At 33.1% G+C, this 19,569-nt stretch overlaps 1 protein-coding gene across 1 annotated transcript; it reads right to left on the bottom strand.

Annotated features, from left to right (window-relative positions):
- Positions 1-2,438: 2,438 nt before the first annotated feature.
- LOC109184171 (uncharacterized protein At1g04910-like) lies at positions 2,439-5,441 on the bottom strand. The gene is made up of 8 exons (XM_019334217.1): positions 5,096-5,441; positions 4,644-4,711; positions 4,446-4,534; positions 4,149-4,314; positions 3,779-4,068; positions 3,483-3,687; positions 3,227-3,384; positions 2,439-3,024 (listed from the first exon to the last, which is right to left on the bottom strand). The coding sequence occupies exons 1-8, from the start codon at positions 5,439-5,441 to the stop codon at positions 2,781-2,783; spliced, it is 1,566 nt and encodes a 521-aa protein (XP_019189762.1). The 3' UTR covers positions 2,439-2,780.
- Between the last annotated feature and the right edge of the window lie 14,128 nt (positions 5,442-19,569).

The raw sequence follows: 19,569 nt of genomic DNA, 5'->3' as shown, positions 1-19,569 counted from the left end.
TATTTGTACATATTATTTTGATTTTAGTATTTTTTATTATTTTTCTTATTTTACCCTCTATTATATCACTTACTTTTCCTAAATACACTGGTATTCCGTCAGTGTAAACTTAGTAACGAAATATTCCGTTAACTGTTTATTATTCTTAACTTACTCATTGATTTTCATAAAGATCGAAAGTCTTAGGTTCGAGCTTAACATCGCCTTCTCACTTTGGAAGGTGACCCAGAGTCGCCTTCTCAGTCAAAGAATGCGACCGGTCACCTTCTAGAGTGAGAAGGCGACCTTACCTTCCTTCTCCTTGACCACCGATCATCGATTTCTTTTTTTTTCTTTTTTTTTTTTTTTGTCAGAATTTGCGTCGGAGTGTTGCCAGAGGGTTGGCAGAATCCTAGTGACCTGTGATAGCAAGTCACTAACCAGCTTTCAGTCTTTATTGTACCAAAATACAATGTTGATGGGCAGATTTAATTGCAACTTTAAAATGTTTAGGGGCCTAATTGTTAAAAACTTTTTTATGTAACTTAAATTTTAAGTACGAAAATATATGTTAACTTCATAGGGAGGGCCTATTTTTCGTGTCATGTCCCAGACTTATAAAATAATAGGACCGAGCTTAAATACGACATTTTTTTACTTCATAGTCTAAGTTGCTCATATGAAGCATGGTCGACAATAAAATTTGCCTAAATGAATACATTAGCATATCATTTTCATAGTTAACAAAAATAAATAAATAAATAAATAAATAAAATAAATGTGCCACGACAATCCCACCTCACCTAACAAAAAGCATTAACACTATGGAATGAATATGATTCCTTTAAATTGGTTTTTGTTCAATAAATTTATTATTAATATAATTAAGATAAACATGCACCACCACCCAAGTGGCTTTCAATACAGAATGCTAATTTGTCAAGTCATTTGGCAAATATAACAAAATTTGACCCATGGACCATGACATGAGCTCAGGTCACCTACCTACTTTTTAATAATTTGGTATATTATTCAATTATAGTCATTATTAATTATTAATTTTTTTTTTCTAGATCGAGTCAATTTGTGTGTACAAAAGTATTTAATTATACCATTTCTAAATTCCAATATCTAACATTAATTGATTAGCATTCTGTATTATATATTTTTTGGGGTGACCAGGGCGCGCAATTACTACTTGAGAGTATGCATTGAGTAAATCTTACTCTTGTGTAATAGTTTGTAAATTATATAGTAGAAATAAACTGTACTAAAAAAATCTTGTGAACATGTTCAATCAAGAGGGGATCCCACCAAAAATAAAAAATAAAAAATCAAGAGGGGAGTTTTTTGCACTTTTGATCCCACGACTATCGTGTCACTAACAACTTCAATCTACGACTTTTAAAACTTGTAAAATTGGTCCACGACTATGACTTTCTTAGCAAATTTGGTCCTTCTAGTGCATTTTACGTTCAATTTTTGCCGAACAATTTTACTCCCCATTTTAACAAGGATAATATTGTCTTTTCTATTTCACAAACTAATTAATGACATAAATAAATAAATAAATAAATAAACAACTAAAAATTTTTGGCGTTTAACGAGGAGGGTGAAACTGAAAGTGGAATTGGAATTGGAATTGGAAATGGGTGACTTTTAATTTCAATCACCGTACAAATGGCTGTGTTCAATTAATTTATTTATTTATGTCATTAGTTTGTGAGATGGAAAAGATAATATTACCCATGTTAAAATGGAGAATAAAATTTTCTGACAAAAATTGAACGAAAAATGCACCGAAATGACCAAATTTGCTAAGAAAGTCATAGTCGTGGACCAATTTTACAAATTTTAAAAATCGTGGATCAAACTTGTTAGTGACACCATAATCGTGGAACCAAAAATGCAAAAAAAAAAAAAAAAAAAAAAAAAAAAAAAAAAAAAACACTAAGAGGGTATTAATAAAAATCGAACTCCTGACTCTGGTACAAAAATCACGCTCCCTCCACTATGTCACTCGAGTTCTGCATTATATTTTTAATTGCACGAGTAAATGGCATCTATGATCTTAATTGCATGAGTAAATGTCATCTATGATTTGCGACAAGATCGATTAATTTATTGTATATTTGGTACAAATAAGTCAACGAAAATAGTATTTCTAGATTATTATATAGAGAAAATAGTGTTTTTCATCCATATATTTAACATAAAATAGCAATTTTAAAATTTGTAACCTTGGCAAATTTTATTTTACAATTGCCATTTGCCAATCAATAGTCTCTCTTATCATGAAGGAATTTGGCCCTATCTTCCCTTTTTTTTTCCTCAACTTGTAATTTAGTTTAAAGGAACAATAACAACAACAAACAAGACGGAATTCCATGGAATATATACATAAGATTTGTATGGGAGGATTTGAAATCGAAAAACACAGAATTTTAAGGGGGTGGGGATGAATGGTTCCAATGAAACAAATCTATATTTTTCATCCCTCTGTGTACACAGCCGTTGAGTTCGGTCAATATAGCCCCCCTGCAATGGCAGGGCGGCATCTATACATTGAATTTTTTTTGGATTTATTAAAATAAAATATACTCCGCTTGCCTGCCTGCCTGCCGGGGAGGGTCGCTTCAGGACCATTTGAAGTGCGTCGTCTCTCCCCCACCCGACTGGACTACACCCGTGGTGGCTGCTTTCCCAGAGACCTAATCTTTTGTCTAAACCTGTTGCACAACAGCAGTGAGTGGTAGTGTGTGTATACATACATTGCGCAACCCACCAGCGCCATCGGGGACTTAAAAACTAGTTCTTGCTGCTACATCCTCCAAACACTCCCACGGGTTGGCGTAGAAATAGTCCTCTTCTTTCGGTCTGTCTGGGATAACCAACCTCCGGGTTGGGTTTCCCATGCGACCAGCATGAGATTCCTTTACAGCATTAGAGAACTCATGCCATGTAAATGACCCTTCATCGTACCGGTCTATCAACTCAACCAGAACCTTTCGGTCCAGAAGGATCGTCTTCCTGTACCCAAGATGTCTGACAACAAACAATGTAGTAGCACTAGCAGGATGAGTGTCTATTTTGATTAAAATCTCAGACAAAACTTATAACAAGTTCAATACGAGATCAAAACTCAGCATTCTTCATTAGCAGCAAAACTAAGCATTTTTGTTCGGTCTAGAGATTAAAAAATTACCCTTAAAAACAAAATGAAAAACAAATTGTTGGGCGAAAGTACCTGCGGTGTCCTTCAACAACTTTAGCCATGTTTCCGTCATACGTAGGAATGAAAATATCACTCTCCAATGAAACAAGATAATCTAGTGCTGCCATCTGGGATGAGTGATTTTGAAAGAACCTAAGATCAGAAGGCTCCAACAGTGTCTCCTTTCTAACCTGTGTAAAAACAACCACCAAGCATAAGGTTAATCAAATCCGAAGTCCAGTTGATTAAAAGCTACTGTATATAGTTGAATTCCACCATCTCCACTAACCACGTTTGGATAAGATCCAATGAGACTAGCCATTCTTCTTTCTCCACCATATATTTCTCCAGCAGCAATGTAAACCTGGACATTAGAATCAACATCTAATGCCCTTAAAGCAAGAGCAGTTTCCTCAGGAGTCAAAGGGCATAAACCATCTTTCCTTTTCAAATCCGAATTGATGATTTTCTCCTTCCACCATGGATAAGCATACCTAACGTGACCATTGAGAGTTGGTAAAAATTTTAATGCACCAACACCAAGGCCTAGTATAATGGAAAACACGAGGAAGGAAAGGAGTTTACCTCATTCTTGTCAACTCTTCTGCCTCCTCCTTGTTGCATCCCTGTGTGCAACCAGAGAAAGCCAACATGTCCATTTCATATCTGAGATGGAGTACGATGAAAGGACCCTTATTCCTTAGAAGACTGATAACCTTCCTGCCCAACTCCTCAATCTGAGGTGTGAATTTCAGGGCACTAAAATTTACTCGGCAACGCAGCTTCTGGATTTCCATGGGCTGACCGTTATTTGCAAGACGGGAATCAGTTCTATTCAAGTGGACCACTTTGTATTTCCGTATCAAAGGAAGAATCTGCTATCAGAAATATATTGTTAGGGTGAAAAGAAGGTAGGACACGATAATTAAGAGGAAGAAGCCATCAAAAGATCAACCTGATTTTGATAATAAGACATATCAGACCAGCTAATAGGTGGCATGGTATAGATTATTCCTAGCTCCACTCTCCTCTTGAGCCTTGGAGGTAGCTCTTTCAATATCCGGACCTCATCTCTCAAGGATGTGATGAAATGATCAACATCAAATATGTCTTGAAACTCACTGCATGTTTAGCAATTAGTAAAATTTCAGCAAAATAAAAAAAGCGAGCAGAAGGGATTTTTCTTGGAAGGGGGTAGGACTTAAGAGAATTCTCGACCCGGAAACTTTGAAATTTTAGATAATTAACACACCTTGGATCAGCCCAGAAAGAGGTCTTATCAAGCTCGGGAACTATGAGAGTAACATTCAAATATCTTGCAATAGCAACCATATCACATATCTGCAACCTCAGAAGAAAAAGAGAACAAAATACGGTTGAACTTTCAAATTCACCACCAATCAGAGGCCACACACGGCTATAACAAACCAACGTGAAATAAACCACATACCGCTGCCCTCATTTGATTAAGGCCTCCATTACAAGAAACCATCAGGTAGCCATTGTTCTTATAAAGCCCTGGGTTGAGATGAGAAATAATCACATCAAAGATCAGTCTTGCAAGTTGATCAATTCAAAAGGAAATACAAATCAGTTTGAAGGGATAAGTAAGTCCCAGTTTTTGGAATAGAATTAGAACAACTATCTCATGCAGAATGATAATGATCTTCAATTGTCTCAACTACATGTGTTACAAGGTTTCTCATCTATAATCAACAGTCTCTAACACCTATATCTAGACATCTAGTAGAATATCCCTTCTATAAGGCGTATACAATATACATATTTTCCTTGCCCTCTTGGATCGAAACAGGAACTGTAAACCATCAGATCGCAGAGAGATTAGCGAAAATCAAGTTACCAAAGCAGGAATATAAAAGAAGCAGCAGATAATCTACTCACTCTTGGGCGGAAGAACTCTAGCGGGGACATCTCGAACCGCACTGAGATGCATTGCCGAAGCGGAGTCCTGCGAGAAACAGGAAGGCCAGCCCTTCAAAACCCTCGGCCCCCAAGTCTCCCCCAATGTCGTCAATTGAACAAAGCAAGTCCACAATAGCACGGAAGTGGTCGCCCTTATCATCCACAGCTTCATTCTCGACCGTGAAATCACAGAACTCTTTAGCTTCTCCACCCGACTATCCCCGAACTTGGTCGCCGTCTTAATCCCCATTGCCCCTATCACCCACTTCCTCCTTTCTCGCTGCTTCCCTACTTCACTCTCCTCCTCTCCCTCTCCTCTGCACATATCCCCCCATACATTCAACCTCCCTCCTCACTTTTAGTTCCCTATATTTTATTCGTCAAAATCTCACCTCAAACCGCACAAGGAAACTGCGTGTTCTAGAATAATGTGGGATCCAAGAATTTCCAAAATTGATTCGAAAATTAACAGCAAAAAAAAACAATTTGTACTCCCAGCTTATTGTACGAAATTTCGTTCAGATTCGAAAATTGTAAATCTGACCAAAACGAATTCTGAAAAGAAATAAAGAATCCTCCTCCTCTCTTCAAACGTGTTGATAGAACTTGAAGAAAAACACCAGAAAACGAATATTCTTCCCAGACGTGGAGTGAAGGCGCTAACTTTATTCAAGCATTGCAACAGATTCATCATAAAGCTTCCATCGTTCAGCGATCAACCCCAACCGAAATTTTGTGCTATCTCAGAAATAGAGCGGGAGAGATTGGCGACGAATGTCGCGGAGATCTGGCAGATTTTCCGGCGAAAAGACGGGAGGATAACCGGAATCTGAAACGTCGGCGGTCGGCGACGAGAGTAGAAAGCGACAGCGAAGATTAGAAGAAGAAGAAGAAGAAGAAGAAGAAGGAAATTGAGAGAAAAAAAAAATTAATAAAAATAAAAAGATAAGAACAGCGTGGGTTGGGGGTTAGTACTGGAGTGGTGCGGTGTTTGCCTTCTTAACCATGCCGTTAGTTGGGTGTTATTATCCCCTGCGGGATGCTCCATTGTTTTACCGTATTCTGTATAAAACTATTTTACATTTTATTTTAAAAACATATTTATTTTTGCCAATACCTTAAATTATACTCACTCTATCTCATTTTACCCCGTCTTATTTACTACCCCTCTGTCCCATTTTGTATGTCTGGTTCAGTTAACAATACTTGACTGAAGTTATTTTTAATTCAATTTTTTATAATATTAAATTTAGTATTAATATACAAAATTTATATATTTAGAAACTACACTAAAAGTACTATTAAATACAAAAAATCAAATTTAAAAATAAGTAAAAAATAATAAAGAAAATAAACAAAGAAGAAAGAGTTGGTTGACCAATGAATAGTAAGTGGGACAGATAAAATGGGACAAATGGAGTATTTATTTGTCAAATTAATCTTTTCTTTTTGCTTATTTCTTTATTTTTTTAAATTTAAATTTTTATATTTTATAGTACGTTTAATATAGTTTCTAAATATATAAATTTTATAAAATAATACTAATTTAATTCAAAATAACTTCAGTCAAGCCTTGTTAATTCTAGTAGACATATAGAATAAGACGGTGGGGGTATATTTAAAAGAACTTGAGTCGCGAGATTTCAATGAATTTTAGCTAGATTAGTCATGTCTTATCATGTGCAAATACTAATGTGAGGGGGAAGAGTTCATGTAAGACCATGTTCCCATTTTAAAAGTTATGACTTATTTAATCCATCCATTTGAATATATCAATGGTTATAGTTGTTGAAAAATATGGACAAAAATGGTAAAATTAATTTTATAAATATTACAAATTCTCAAAATTGTGAGATTTCATTGAATCCTACAAGTGTGGACGTGCGGACAAATTATTTTTGGATCAATGTGTAAATTCTCTTGTGAGACCGTGTTACGGGGAGCGTTATGTTGTGCACACGGTTGCAAAAACGACGTCGTTTTGACGTCCGACTTAAAAAAAAAAAAAAAAAAAAAAAAAAAAAACAAACAAACAAACAAACAAACAAACAAAACAACAAAAAAAAAAAAAAAAAAAAAAAAACTACACATCCATAACTTCATAACTATACATCCAGAATTGCATAACTACACATCAATAACTTCATAACTATAAATCTAGAATTGCATAACTACACATCTATAACTTCATAACTATACGTTCAGAATTGCATAACTACACATCTATAACTTCATAACTATACGTTCAGAATTGCATGCAACTACACATCCATAACTTCATAACTATACATCCAAAATTGCATAACTACACATCCATAACTTCATAAATATACATTCAAAATTGCATGCATAACTACACATCCATAACTTCATAACTATACATTCAGAATTGTATGCATAATTACACATCCATAACTTCATAACTATAAATCCAGAATTACATAACTACATATCCATAATTTCGTAATTATAAATTCAGAATGTGAAATTATAAAATTATGAACATATGTTTACGTAACTAACGGCAATCGATTTTTTTTGTTTACTTCAGTAAAACGATGCCGTTTTTGCATCCGTGTGCACCATGCATGGCGCACACGGATGCACAACATAATTTGCGGGTTTAACAATATTATTTCGTGCAAACTATCTATTAGTTTTGCTATAAAGTATCTACATCTACATCTATCTATCCACATCTATCTACAATTCTAATAAAAGCCAATAATGTTAGGCCCTTAACTGGAACAAAAAAAAAATGTCAGTACTATTGTTTCTTAAAATGAATGGTTCATATTATTTTGATTTTAGTATTTTTTTAATGATTTTCCATATTTACCCTCTATTATATTATTTTCTTCCTTAAATAACCTAAATTCCGTTAGTATAAACTTTAGTAACGGAATATTCCGTTAACTATTTATTATTTTTAACTTACTCATTAATTTTTATAAGAAATTTCTTAAACATATACTCTGGATATGTTAAAATGTATTAATATATATATATATATATATATATATATATATATATATATATATATATATATATATATATATATATATATATATATAATTTAACATAAACTTTGGTCAAATACTTAGTCCGACTAAATACATAACATTCAAAGTTAAGCATTAAAGATTATAAATCAAGAACTTTAAAAATCATTTGATTTTTATGCATTTAAAAAAAAAACAAATTTAGGTTAAGTTTTTTTCCATTAATTAATCTTCTTTTAATTATTTATATCAGAACTAAAATTCATATTTCAATTATACTTTTGCATTATTGGTATGATTTAGGTCATTATGGTATTAATATTTTTTTGTATGTATTTTTATAAAGGTACAATTGTACATTACTTTATAAATAATATACTATTATTTTTTTTATCGAACAAAATTGTTCTTACATTATAGTCAGACATGCACGACCTAACTACAAAGTTGTTGATCATAAATACAATTACACCTGCACTCTAAAACCGTACGACCATTTTTCAAATAATTGACAATGTTGACATCCCACTGGCTCCAAGCCTCCAATTAAACAAGTTTACACATCAGAATTTTATCAATACATGAAAACTTCTAAAGAAATCTGTAAGTTAATATTTTCTATATCATTATAACAATATCTATTGTAACTATATATTTTGAATTATTTATTATCATCCCCTATTGACAGGAATTGTAACAATTGTCATTGACAAACTCTGAAAACAATTTGTCTCAACAACGAATGTAAATTATAAAAAAAAAAATCAATGATTTCATTATTATTGATGAAAAGTATGTACGCCACTTTATTACTCTTATTAAATTAAATAAATTAGTAGCTACAACAAAAAATAATACATATGCATTTAATTAATTTAGAATTAGATGTCTATAATACCCTTATTTAAAAAATTATTCATTATAAAAAAATTTAAAAGAGATTTTTTTTTTGAAAGCAATTTAAAAGATATATAATTCCATTAGTTATATTATATTTATTTTCTACAATTCAAAGATTCATTACCTTCAAATTTATTAATTTATTATTTTCACTACATTGTCCATTGTCTCTTTTTTACATTATCTTGTAATTAAATATTAAAAATATTTTTTATATATATATTTATTAAAAAAAATATTAAAGCTGGCGTTTGTAGAGAACCGTCGAGAAGAGACGGAGAGAGGCCATAGGTGACAGAGTTTGTAGAGAGGACAGAGGCAACCTAGTATATTCGTTCTCATCCCTGCGCCGGTACTCCACAATCTCGTATATATATTTCTTTTTAGTTTTCCTGGTTCATTTTTCTCAAAAAAAAAAAAAAAAAAAAAAAAAAAAAAAAAACATTGTTCGTCTTGCCTCCTCTCTCTTTGCTATGGATAAAGTTGAGGTTTCCCGTCCTATTGGAACAATTTTGGATGGTACCAATTATACTCTATGGTCCCAACGCATGAAGAGTTTTTTAATTGGGCGCAAGCTTTGGCATATTGTTACTGGTGATATTGTTGAACCAACTCAAAATGTTGGTGTTGAAAATGATGACGAATATGTTGACCGTCTTGAAGAGTGGGATAGTAAAAATCAGCAGATCATTACTTGGTTTTCTAATACCTCTATTCCATCCATCCATATACAGTTTGCAAAATTTGATACAGCAAAGCAAATATGGGATTTTTTGTCTAATCGATACAAAACAACAGGGCTTGCACACTATTATCAATTGCTCACCACTCTCAACGATCTTAGACAAGACTCGGGACAATCTGTAAATGATTTTTTTGCAACCATTCAGCCTATATGGGATCAGTTGGCCCAGGATACGATAAGTGATGATCACCTTCATCTCATTCAAGTTCTTATGGCTCTTCGTCCTGAATACGAATCTGTTCGTGCCGCTCTCTTGCATCGTCATCCATTACCAACTTTGGATAGTGCAATTAAAGAACTTCTATTTGAGGAGACCCGCTTGGGTTTAATCAAGCCTTCTTCGATAGATGTTGCTCTTGCTATTACTCCAGCACACTCCACACCTAGCTCTCGGTTTTGTAAGAATTGTCGCTCTACTGGACATATTTTCTCTACTTGTCCTACTGTTGAGTGCAGGTATTGTCATGGACGTGGTCATATTCTTGAAAATTGTCCAACTCGCCCTCCGCGACCAAAGGGGAATTCAAAGAAAACTCAGTCATTCTCCAAACAAGGTTCCACTTCTGTTGCAGCAGCAACTGCTCACTCTTCTTCCCCCATTACCATTAGTGATTTAGAGGCACTTCTCAAACAGGTGATGTCCCCTAGTTCTTCCACCTCCGCTGCTTTCTCTGCCACTCCAGGTGAATCTTGGCTTCTTGACTCTGCTTGCTGTAACCATATGACTCCCACTTTGTCTTTGTTATCTAAGATTACTTCTACTAGCTCTCTCCAATCAATTCAAACTGCGAATGGTAGTAGTATGTCCATTACCCATACTGGAAATATTGCTACACCTAATATTCATCTTCCTGACACTTTCTCTGTTCCTAGTTTGACCATGAACTTGGTCTCTGCTGGTCAATTGTGTGATCTTGGTCTCACTGTTTTGTTTTCTTCTCATGGTTATTAGGTGCAGGACCCTCAGACGGGTCAGATCCTTGGGACAGGTCGCAAGATGGGCAGATTATTTGAGCTCACATCCATTAAACTCCCTCTTTCTAGACAGATTTCTGCTTCTACCACATTCCCTTCCATTTTTCAATGGCACCTTCGTCTTGGTCATGCTTCTCTTACTAAACTTCGAACTTTAGTTTCTAATGGGTCATTATGACTCTCCAAAGTTGACACCTTTGATTGTTTACATTGTCAGTTAGCTAAACAACCTGCTTTATCTTTTCATAATAATATCTCTATTTGTGACACTCCGTTTGGCTTAGTGCATTCTGATATTTGGGGTCCAGCTCCCACTCCTACGATGAATGGATACAAATATTTTGTTTTATTTATTGATGATAATTCAAGATTTACATGGATATGTTTTTTAAAACATAGGTCAGAATTGCCTCAGATTTATATTGACTTTGCAACTATGATTAAATCTCAATTCTCTTATCCTATCAAGATTCTTCGTACGGATAATGCAATGGAGTATCGAGATTCCAATCTTCTCCAATTTCTGAAAACTCAAGGAACCCTTGTCCAACGATCATGTCCTCAAACCTCTCAACAAAATGGCCGAGCCGAGCGCAAACATCTACATGTTTTAGATTCTGTTCGAGCTCAACTCCTTTCTGCATCTTGCCCGGAAAAATTTTGGGGTGAAGCTGCTCTCACATCGGTTTACACCATTAATCGTCTTCCTACTCTAGTTTTAAAGAATTTGTCTCCTTTTGAAAAATTGTATGGTAAGATCCCAGATTATTCTACTCTTAGACATTTTGGTTGTGCTTGCTTTGTTCTTCTTCCTCCTCACGAGCATACCAAACTTGAACCTCATGCTCGTCTTTGTTGTTTCCTTGGGTATGGGATAGAGCACAAAGGCTATCGTTGTTGGGATCCTATTTCTGGTCGGCTACGTATTTCTCGTCATGTTACTTTTTGGGAACACACAATGTTCTCTACTTTGTCTAAATTTCACGATTCGTTGTCTACTTCCCAACCTTTTTTTATTGATTCTTCCAAAGAATTGTTCCCTACAGATTCTGGCACTTCACATCTGCCTACAACCAAGTTAGTTTCTACAAACCCCTCAGTTAGTTACCCTTCTGAATCTAACTTTGCACATGTACCTACAGTTGAGTTTCTCCCTACAAACTCTCCTACTGAGCCCACTTCTGACTTGCCATCTGCTCCTATATCTACGGATTTGGCTTCTTCTGATGATTTTGTTCCTACTCTCCGCCGCTCAACTCGAGTAAGAGAAGTTCCTTCACACCTTAAAGATTATAATTGTTTTTCTACTATTCTCTCCTTACAAGAACCTAATTCTTATCGGGAGGCTAGTACTAACCCTCTTTGGCAGCAAGCAATGTTAGATGAACTTCAAGCTTTGGAGAAAACTCGTACTTGGGACCTCGTGCAGCTCCCTTCAGGTAAAACTCCCATTGGATGTAAATGGATCTACAAGATCAAAACTCACTCAAATGGCTCTATTGAGCGCTATAAAGCTCGGTTGGTTGCTAAAGGCTATACTCAAGAGTATGGCATTGATTATGAGGAAACATTTGCTCCGTTTTCTCGTTTGACCTCTATTCGGAGTCTTTTGGTTATTGCTGTAGTTAAACGTTGGCATCTTCTCCAGATGGATGTTAAGAACGCTTTTCTCAATGGCGATCTTGATGAAGAAGTTTATATGCATCCCCCACCCGGATACTCTCATAATCCTCAACAAGTTTGTCTACTTTGGCGTGCGTTATATGGACTTAAACAAGCACCTCGTGCATGGTTTGCAAAATTCAGCTCCACGATTGCACGATTTGGTTTCACTTCAAGTCCCCATGATTCTGCTTTGTTTGTTCGCCATACTAACAAGGGTGTTGTTTTCTTGTTACTCTATGTAGATGATATGATTATTACAGGTGATGATTCCATGGCTATTTCTGATGTCCAATGTTATCTTCATCAACACTTTGAAATGAAGGATTTGGGACCTCTTAGCTATTTTCTAGGTCTTGAAGTTTCTTCTGCTTCTGATGGCTACTATTTATCTCAAGCTAAATATGCTGCTGATTTACTCTCAAGGGCTGGTATAACCGATTCTAGTACTGCATCTACACCTTTGGACACAAATGTCAAATTAACACCTCTTGATGGTACACCCCTTGTTAATCCCACTTTATACAGGCAACTGGTTGGTAGCCTTGTTTATCTTACGGTAACTCGCCCAGATATTTCTTATGTTGTTCACGTAGTAAGTCAGTTTATGGCAGCTCCTCGTACAATTCACTTTACTGCTGTGCTCCGCATCTTACGATATGTCAAAGGTACTCTTGTGCATGGTCTTCATTTCTCTGCGCACTCCTCATTAATCTTATTTGCCTACTCTGATGCTGATTGGGCTGGAGACCCTACTGATCGTCGTTCAACGACTGGTTATTGTTCCTTCTTGGGTGACTCACTTATTTCATGGCGAAGTAAAAAGCAAACAACCACTTCTCGGTCCAGCACTGAATCTGAATATCAAGCACTTGCCGATGCTACATCTGAATTGATTTGGCTTAGATGGCTACTTGAAGATATGGGTATTAAACAATCCTCGCCTACTGTTCTTCACGGTGATAATCAGAGTGCTATTCAAATTGCTCATAATGATGTGTTTCATGAACGAACCAAACATATTGAGACGGATTGTCACTTTATTCGCCAACATATTAAACATGGCACTGTGCAACTTACTCATGTTTTTTCTGAAGATCAATCAGCAGATATCTTTACTAAAGCTCATCTCCCTGGAAGATTTCAGTTTTTACTACGCAAACTCAAGCTGGCTTCTACTATCCCACCTTGAGTTTGAGGGAGGGTGTTAACGTATATATTCAAGAATATATTCTACCAACGTATATATATTCTAGAATATATTCTACCTATATTAGCATATTTCCTACCTTCTTTAGCTTTGTATTTTTGGTTAACTATTATTGCCTTCCTTTTCTTTATCCTACACTTTGTATATATAGGAGTTCTTCCACTATAATTGTATTCAAGAAAGACATATACAATTCATATTTCTCCAACATCCTTCAAGTAATTAATATGATTAGCTTTATTAATTATATTTTTTTAATTTTTTCATGGTATTAATAAAATACTTGGTAAATAAATATATAGCATTATTTTGTATTATAACTTTGATATTTAATTAAAAAAATAGTGCACAAAAAAAGGTAATAGACAATGTGTGAATATAATCAATTGATGAATTTGAATGTAAAGAATTTTTACATTGGAGAAATATAAAGACAATATAACTAATAAAATTATTTCTCTTAATTAATTTATTAATAATGAATTATTTTTTAATAAAGACATTGTAGGGACAATGTAGCAAATATAATCAATTGATGAATTTGAATATAAAGAATTTTTATATTGGAGAAAAATAAATACAATATAACTAATGAAATTATTTCTCTTATTTAATTTATTGATAATGAATAATTTTTTTTGAATAAAGGCATTGTAGACACATAATTCTAAATTAAAAAATGATATGTATTATTTTTTGTTGTAGCTACTAAATTATTATTTTAATTAATTTAATAAGAGTAAAATAGAGTACTAATTATGCCATCATTCATTAAGGATAAATTAGGAAATCTTAAGGAAAAATTAAAATATGATCAATCTAAGTCATTCATTTGATTAAAAAATTTGACCGTCATTTTTTCTACCCATTATAGGCCTAACTCTCTTGGGCTCTTATTAGTATAGTAGATATTAAAGTTATAATACGAAATATGTTATATATATTTATTTACCAAGTATTATACAAATATAATAAATATTAATATTTTGTTCAATACTTTCACATGATAACTTACGACATACATCTCACAACGCATGAAACATGTATGAAAAAAACTACCACAGTACCACTACCAAATATCAATAGGTGCTTGTAAGATAAAGAGTTAATAGTACAACTAAGATCTTATCATATACACAACAAGACAAATTTAAAGCTTGCTACACCATAATCTCATTGCACGATGGATCCATCTATGCTACCACCAGTAACCCAATCGCACATGACACACTACCAAAAAAAAAAAAAAGGAGGACATGTACTGAAGATGAAGACAATGACAATGCTAAAGAGAATTAAGAAAAATTAGAGAAATTTAAACCAAAAGTAGTATTTATTTATACTATCGTTTTTAGACTAAGTATTTAGACTAGCGTTACTACAAAGTTGCAAGCATTTATTTCAGTGAAAATATAATCAATCTCTCATATATTATCTTGCATTTATATACTTTAAATTACCGATTTAAATAAACAAATTCAATATTTATTCACCGATGCATGAACATCTCCGATATAATATTACATATAATATTGCATTGATATACTTTGAAATACTTATTTAAAAATAATTATTGGGCATTATTCCATTCGCGCAAAGCGCGTAAAATAACTAGTATATTATATATAAGGTTTAAAATATTGATTACATATGCAATTCTGTTATGTTATTACTTTATTTATTTCAAATTGTCTATTAATTTTGCTACAAAGTACAACATTTATTATATAGGCTCTGTTTGACAGAGCTTATTTTAAGCTACTAATAAGCTATAAGCTCTGTTTGATAATGTTCCTAAAATAAGCTAGTAGCTTCCTAACTTTTTTTTTTCATTTTTATCCTTATTATTTAAAAAATAATAACATGATATATCCTTTCCAATTAAAACTTTTCACTCCTCTTTTATCGCAACTTTCATGACAAATTCTTTATTATTATTATTAAACATTTTAAAGAAATGACAAATTCTCTATCCATTATTATTATTATTATTATTATTAACAATTTTATTTTAAATATATATATATATATATATATATATATATATATATATATATATATATATATATAGACACACACAATTGTTTAAAAAATATTTTAATATAACTAAGATTTTAATATTAAGTATTAATATTGGGCATATATTTTTACGCATCGCGCGTATGAAATACCAGTACAGTAATAAATTCAAACAACAAATTTAATGAAATTTTTTAGTAGGGATTTTATAACCATTTTAAATGCAATGTCATAACGGTATTTGCATTTGACAAAACTTTTATCATATCTTTATTAATTGAGAGACAATTATATTTTTTGAAACTTAAGATATTGCATTATAAAGTATCACAAAGATTTAACCAGGTTTCAATTTAATAATAAAATTTCAAGTTCAACCCTTGTGAAATCTTTTTTGTTTGAAAGCGACCCTTGTGAAATTAGTTATTAGCCTCCTTTGTTTGAATCGATCAACTATGAGTAGCCTAAACTGGTTTACTTCATTGTGGTTCTTTAACAATTAGGATCATAATTGTTGAAGAGGGGTACAACGGCGGGGTATTTTCTCTTCCAAGGAGGCTGCGGCAATGGCGATAAGGGAAGCTCTCAGTTGATTGAAGAACATCAATCTTAATAGGATCCAAATCGAAACTGATTCCATTCAAGTGGTCCAAAGCTTCAAGTCCAGTAGGGTAGATTCTTCATTTCATCTTATTATCTGGATATTAAAAATCTTATGAGTTCTTATTCTCATGTGTCTTTAATTTTCTGTAAGCGTTCAGCGAATCAAGCTGCTCATCTGTTAACTATGAAGTCTGCGTTTGTGTGTGATTGCTCGAAGTGGTTTTCGAACCTTCCCCATATCCTTTGTAGTGTTCTTAGTTCGGACTTAATGGAATAGTGTTGCTTTTGTTTTCAAAAAAAAAAAAAAAAAAAAAACAATTAGGATCATAAGATGTGTTTAATCCAAAGTACCTGTACATTCAGATAACGGCTACAAACTTTACATAAGTTAAAATTAGAGTTAATTCCATCTTTGGTCCTACATTTATAGATGGTAGTACACTTTTAGTCATTCTTTTTCAGAATATTCCCTTTTGGTTCTAGAATTACTGTGGCATGACCATTTTTGGTCTTTTGTCAACAATCGTTGAAATGTCGTTAAATACAAGGATATTTCAATCTTTTTATACAAAGTGGGTTGACCCGCTATTTTTTATTTTTATTTTTTTATTTAAAGAATATCATAATTGAATACATAAATGTCTTTAGATTTTACGAAATTCAAACATTTTTATTGATGAAGGACCAAAAGTGATCATGTCACAATACTACTATAACCAAATGAAGATATTTTTAAAAAAAAAAGACTAAAAATGAATTGTCACCTATAAATTAAAAAAAAAATAAAAAAAATTTAACTCTTAAAACTTAAAAGTATCACAAAAATTACATTAATATTAATATTGTACATATTTTCCTTTCTAAAGCTGGCAACATAACTGTCATACAATCATCTATGAGCAGATCCCTAAAAATAGAAGAAATTCAATTTCGAATATTCCGTGTGTGTTTGCATGATTGACGTTTACATCATTTGGTGCAAAAAATAATACCCTTCACCGCTAACTTTTGAACTGCAGTCTTATGCTTGCTCCAAACACATGTATAAGTAAATAAATTATATTTTTTTACTCCGTATTTATTTATTTGCGTTTCAATTTTTATGTTGTATATGAATATGACTTTGGAATAAGGGTCAAATAGGCCATTGAACTGCACACAATAATGTAATTAGGCCACTGAACCTTAAAAAATAACAATTAGGTCACTAAACTAATAAATTTCATTCAATTAGTCTAATTTACAGGTTTTGTAGGTTAGTAACAAGTCACCCAAAAAATTTAAAATATTTTTTAAAAAATTATTATTTAAAAATAATAAATTAAAAAAAAAAACATTTCTTCGCTTTGCCGGAGACGAAGAAACCATGGTCGGAGACGGAGAGTCTCTTCGTCTCCGGCCATGGAGACGAAGAAACTCTTTGTCCTCGGCGGAGACGGTTAAACTTTTTTTCTTTTTAATTTTTAATTTTAAATTATTATTTTAAAATAATAATTAAAAAAATATATTTTAAAATTTGGGTGACCTGTTACTAACTTGCAAAACTTATAAATTGGCTTAATTGCATGAAAATGGTTAGTTTAGGGGCCCAATTGTTGTTTTTTTAGGTTCAATGGCCTAATTGCATTATTGTGTACAGTTCGATGGCCTATTTGACCCTTATTCCTATGACTTTTAAATTCAAATTTTCACTTTTAGATTAATTGCATTTTTAGTTTCTACAATAGATAGAATACTTAAATCAGTCCAAAATTAATTGAGTGTTCTCTAATTTTACACCAATATGGCAATTTGAAAACCTTAAGTTATAGGTTATGTCACATGCATATCTAGCATGTTCTAAATTTTCATGTCACTTTTATTTTCATTTATGAAATTAGTGATTAGAACATGCATACGCTTCTTCTTCTTTTTTTTTTTTTAATAAAAATTTTATTTATGGAATTACAAATTGACATGACAATGAGGGTCCAAAATAAGTTATGGTGTATAAATAAGAGTGAGATTAGATTTTATTATTATATTTAAGGGTCCATTCAGAAATTTAAAAAATAATTTCTTATCAACAGAAAATAATCATTCTAATCAAATGAAAATGACTCAAAAATGATTTTTGAAAATTTTACTCATAAGAAATTTTTTGAATTGTTATCTCTTGCTTAGCGCGCTCTCTCTCTCTCTCTAAGTGGTGTTAAACGGCAAGTTGGGTGATCATCTATCTTATTATAGTTATGATTAACTTAGGTCAAACAATAAAAATCTTTATTCGACACGTTTCATATTGGCCAAAAAAATTTAAAAATTTCAAGTTTTTAAATCTTGGGCAAGCTAGCTCACATCATTGTCAATTTATGTATTTATTGTTGGATATCTCGTTGGTGAAACCCAATAATAATTCTAAAATATAAGGATTATTATTTTTCTGTAGAAAAATGGAAGGAAAGATGAAGAGATTGGCTTCGTGTTTGGTGTATGGTTTTTTGGCAAGAGTCAAGCGATCACTCTTTACTTAAAACCTTATTTGTTACCTCCCACAAGTGCTAGGAGCGTTGTAGCCTAGGCTTCCCAAGATAAAACTTGCTACGATTCAGTGTTTGAGCACCCAAACAAACAATCCGGCGAACTAGAGCAAGGTTATGAACACAGTATGACTAAGAAAGAGTAGAAGCAGAGAGTTTTGAGGCTGAAAATTGTACTTTCTTGTTGTGTGTAAATCTGCTACTGCCCCACTCCTTCTTATATAGGGGTGAGGGATTAAATAGCTTTTAATAGGCACTTGGCACCCCTCCACCTTCCTATAACAGCAACCATTAACATGGGTTTCAATTCAAAAAATTAAAATTAGAATTAATTCCGTATTATCAGAATCCCAACGGTCACAACAGGACAGGTTTGTGCATACCGAAGTTTAACATAACTTAGCCTATGCCCGCGCACACGAGATTAGGATTGGCTCCTTTTCGATCTCATTTTAGATTTGATTTACGCCCCCAACCCCCTCTCACACACGCGAGAGAGAACCACCATATTATACACTTCAATGAGTTTAAAAAGAGCTCTTGTATAAATAGTGGGGCAAATCCTCTTCCCAAATCAATGTGGGACAAAAGCTCACTTTTTCCCTTCATTTTTCCAACTCAATGGGTCTACTTTGAGAATCAATATCTCATTCACTCATTATCCGTTTTGAGCATACAATATATCAATCTCTTCGTCTCACTACGAAGAACCCGAATCCACTTTGACCCGACCCAAATTGGAAGTGGACCCCACTGATAATTGTACCACAAAATAGCCACTTAACATGCCATTTTAAGCTATTTTTCCAACATTTATT

Source organism: Ipomoea nil, unplaced genomic scaffold (genome assembly GCF_001879475.1).
Source record: "Ipomoea nil cultivar Tokyo-kokei standard unplaced genomic scaffold, Asagao_1.1 scaffold1250, whole genome shotgun sequence".
NCBI lineage: Eukaryota > Viridiplantae > Streptophyta > Magnoliopsida > Solanales > Convolvulaceae > Ipomoea > Ipomoea nil.
Note: the sequence above shows the minus strand (reverse complement) of the source record. Positions and strands in the feature narration are given on the sequence as shown.

Coding starts and splice junctions, on each gene's coding strand:
- LOC109184171 (XM_019334217.1), bottom strand. CDS start 5,441: ATGTGCAGAGGAGAGGGAGAGGAGGAGAGTGAAGTAGGGAAGCAGCGA. Junction 4,069..4,148: donor TGTCTTATTATCAAAATCAG/GTTGATCTTTTG, acceptor TTCTGATAGCAG/ATTCTTCCTTTGATACGGAA. Junction 3,688..3,778: donor GAAGAGTTGACAAGAATGAG/GTAAACTCCTTT, acceptor TGGTCACGTTAG/GTATGCTTATCCATGGTGGA.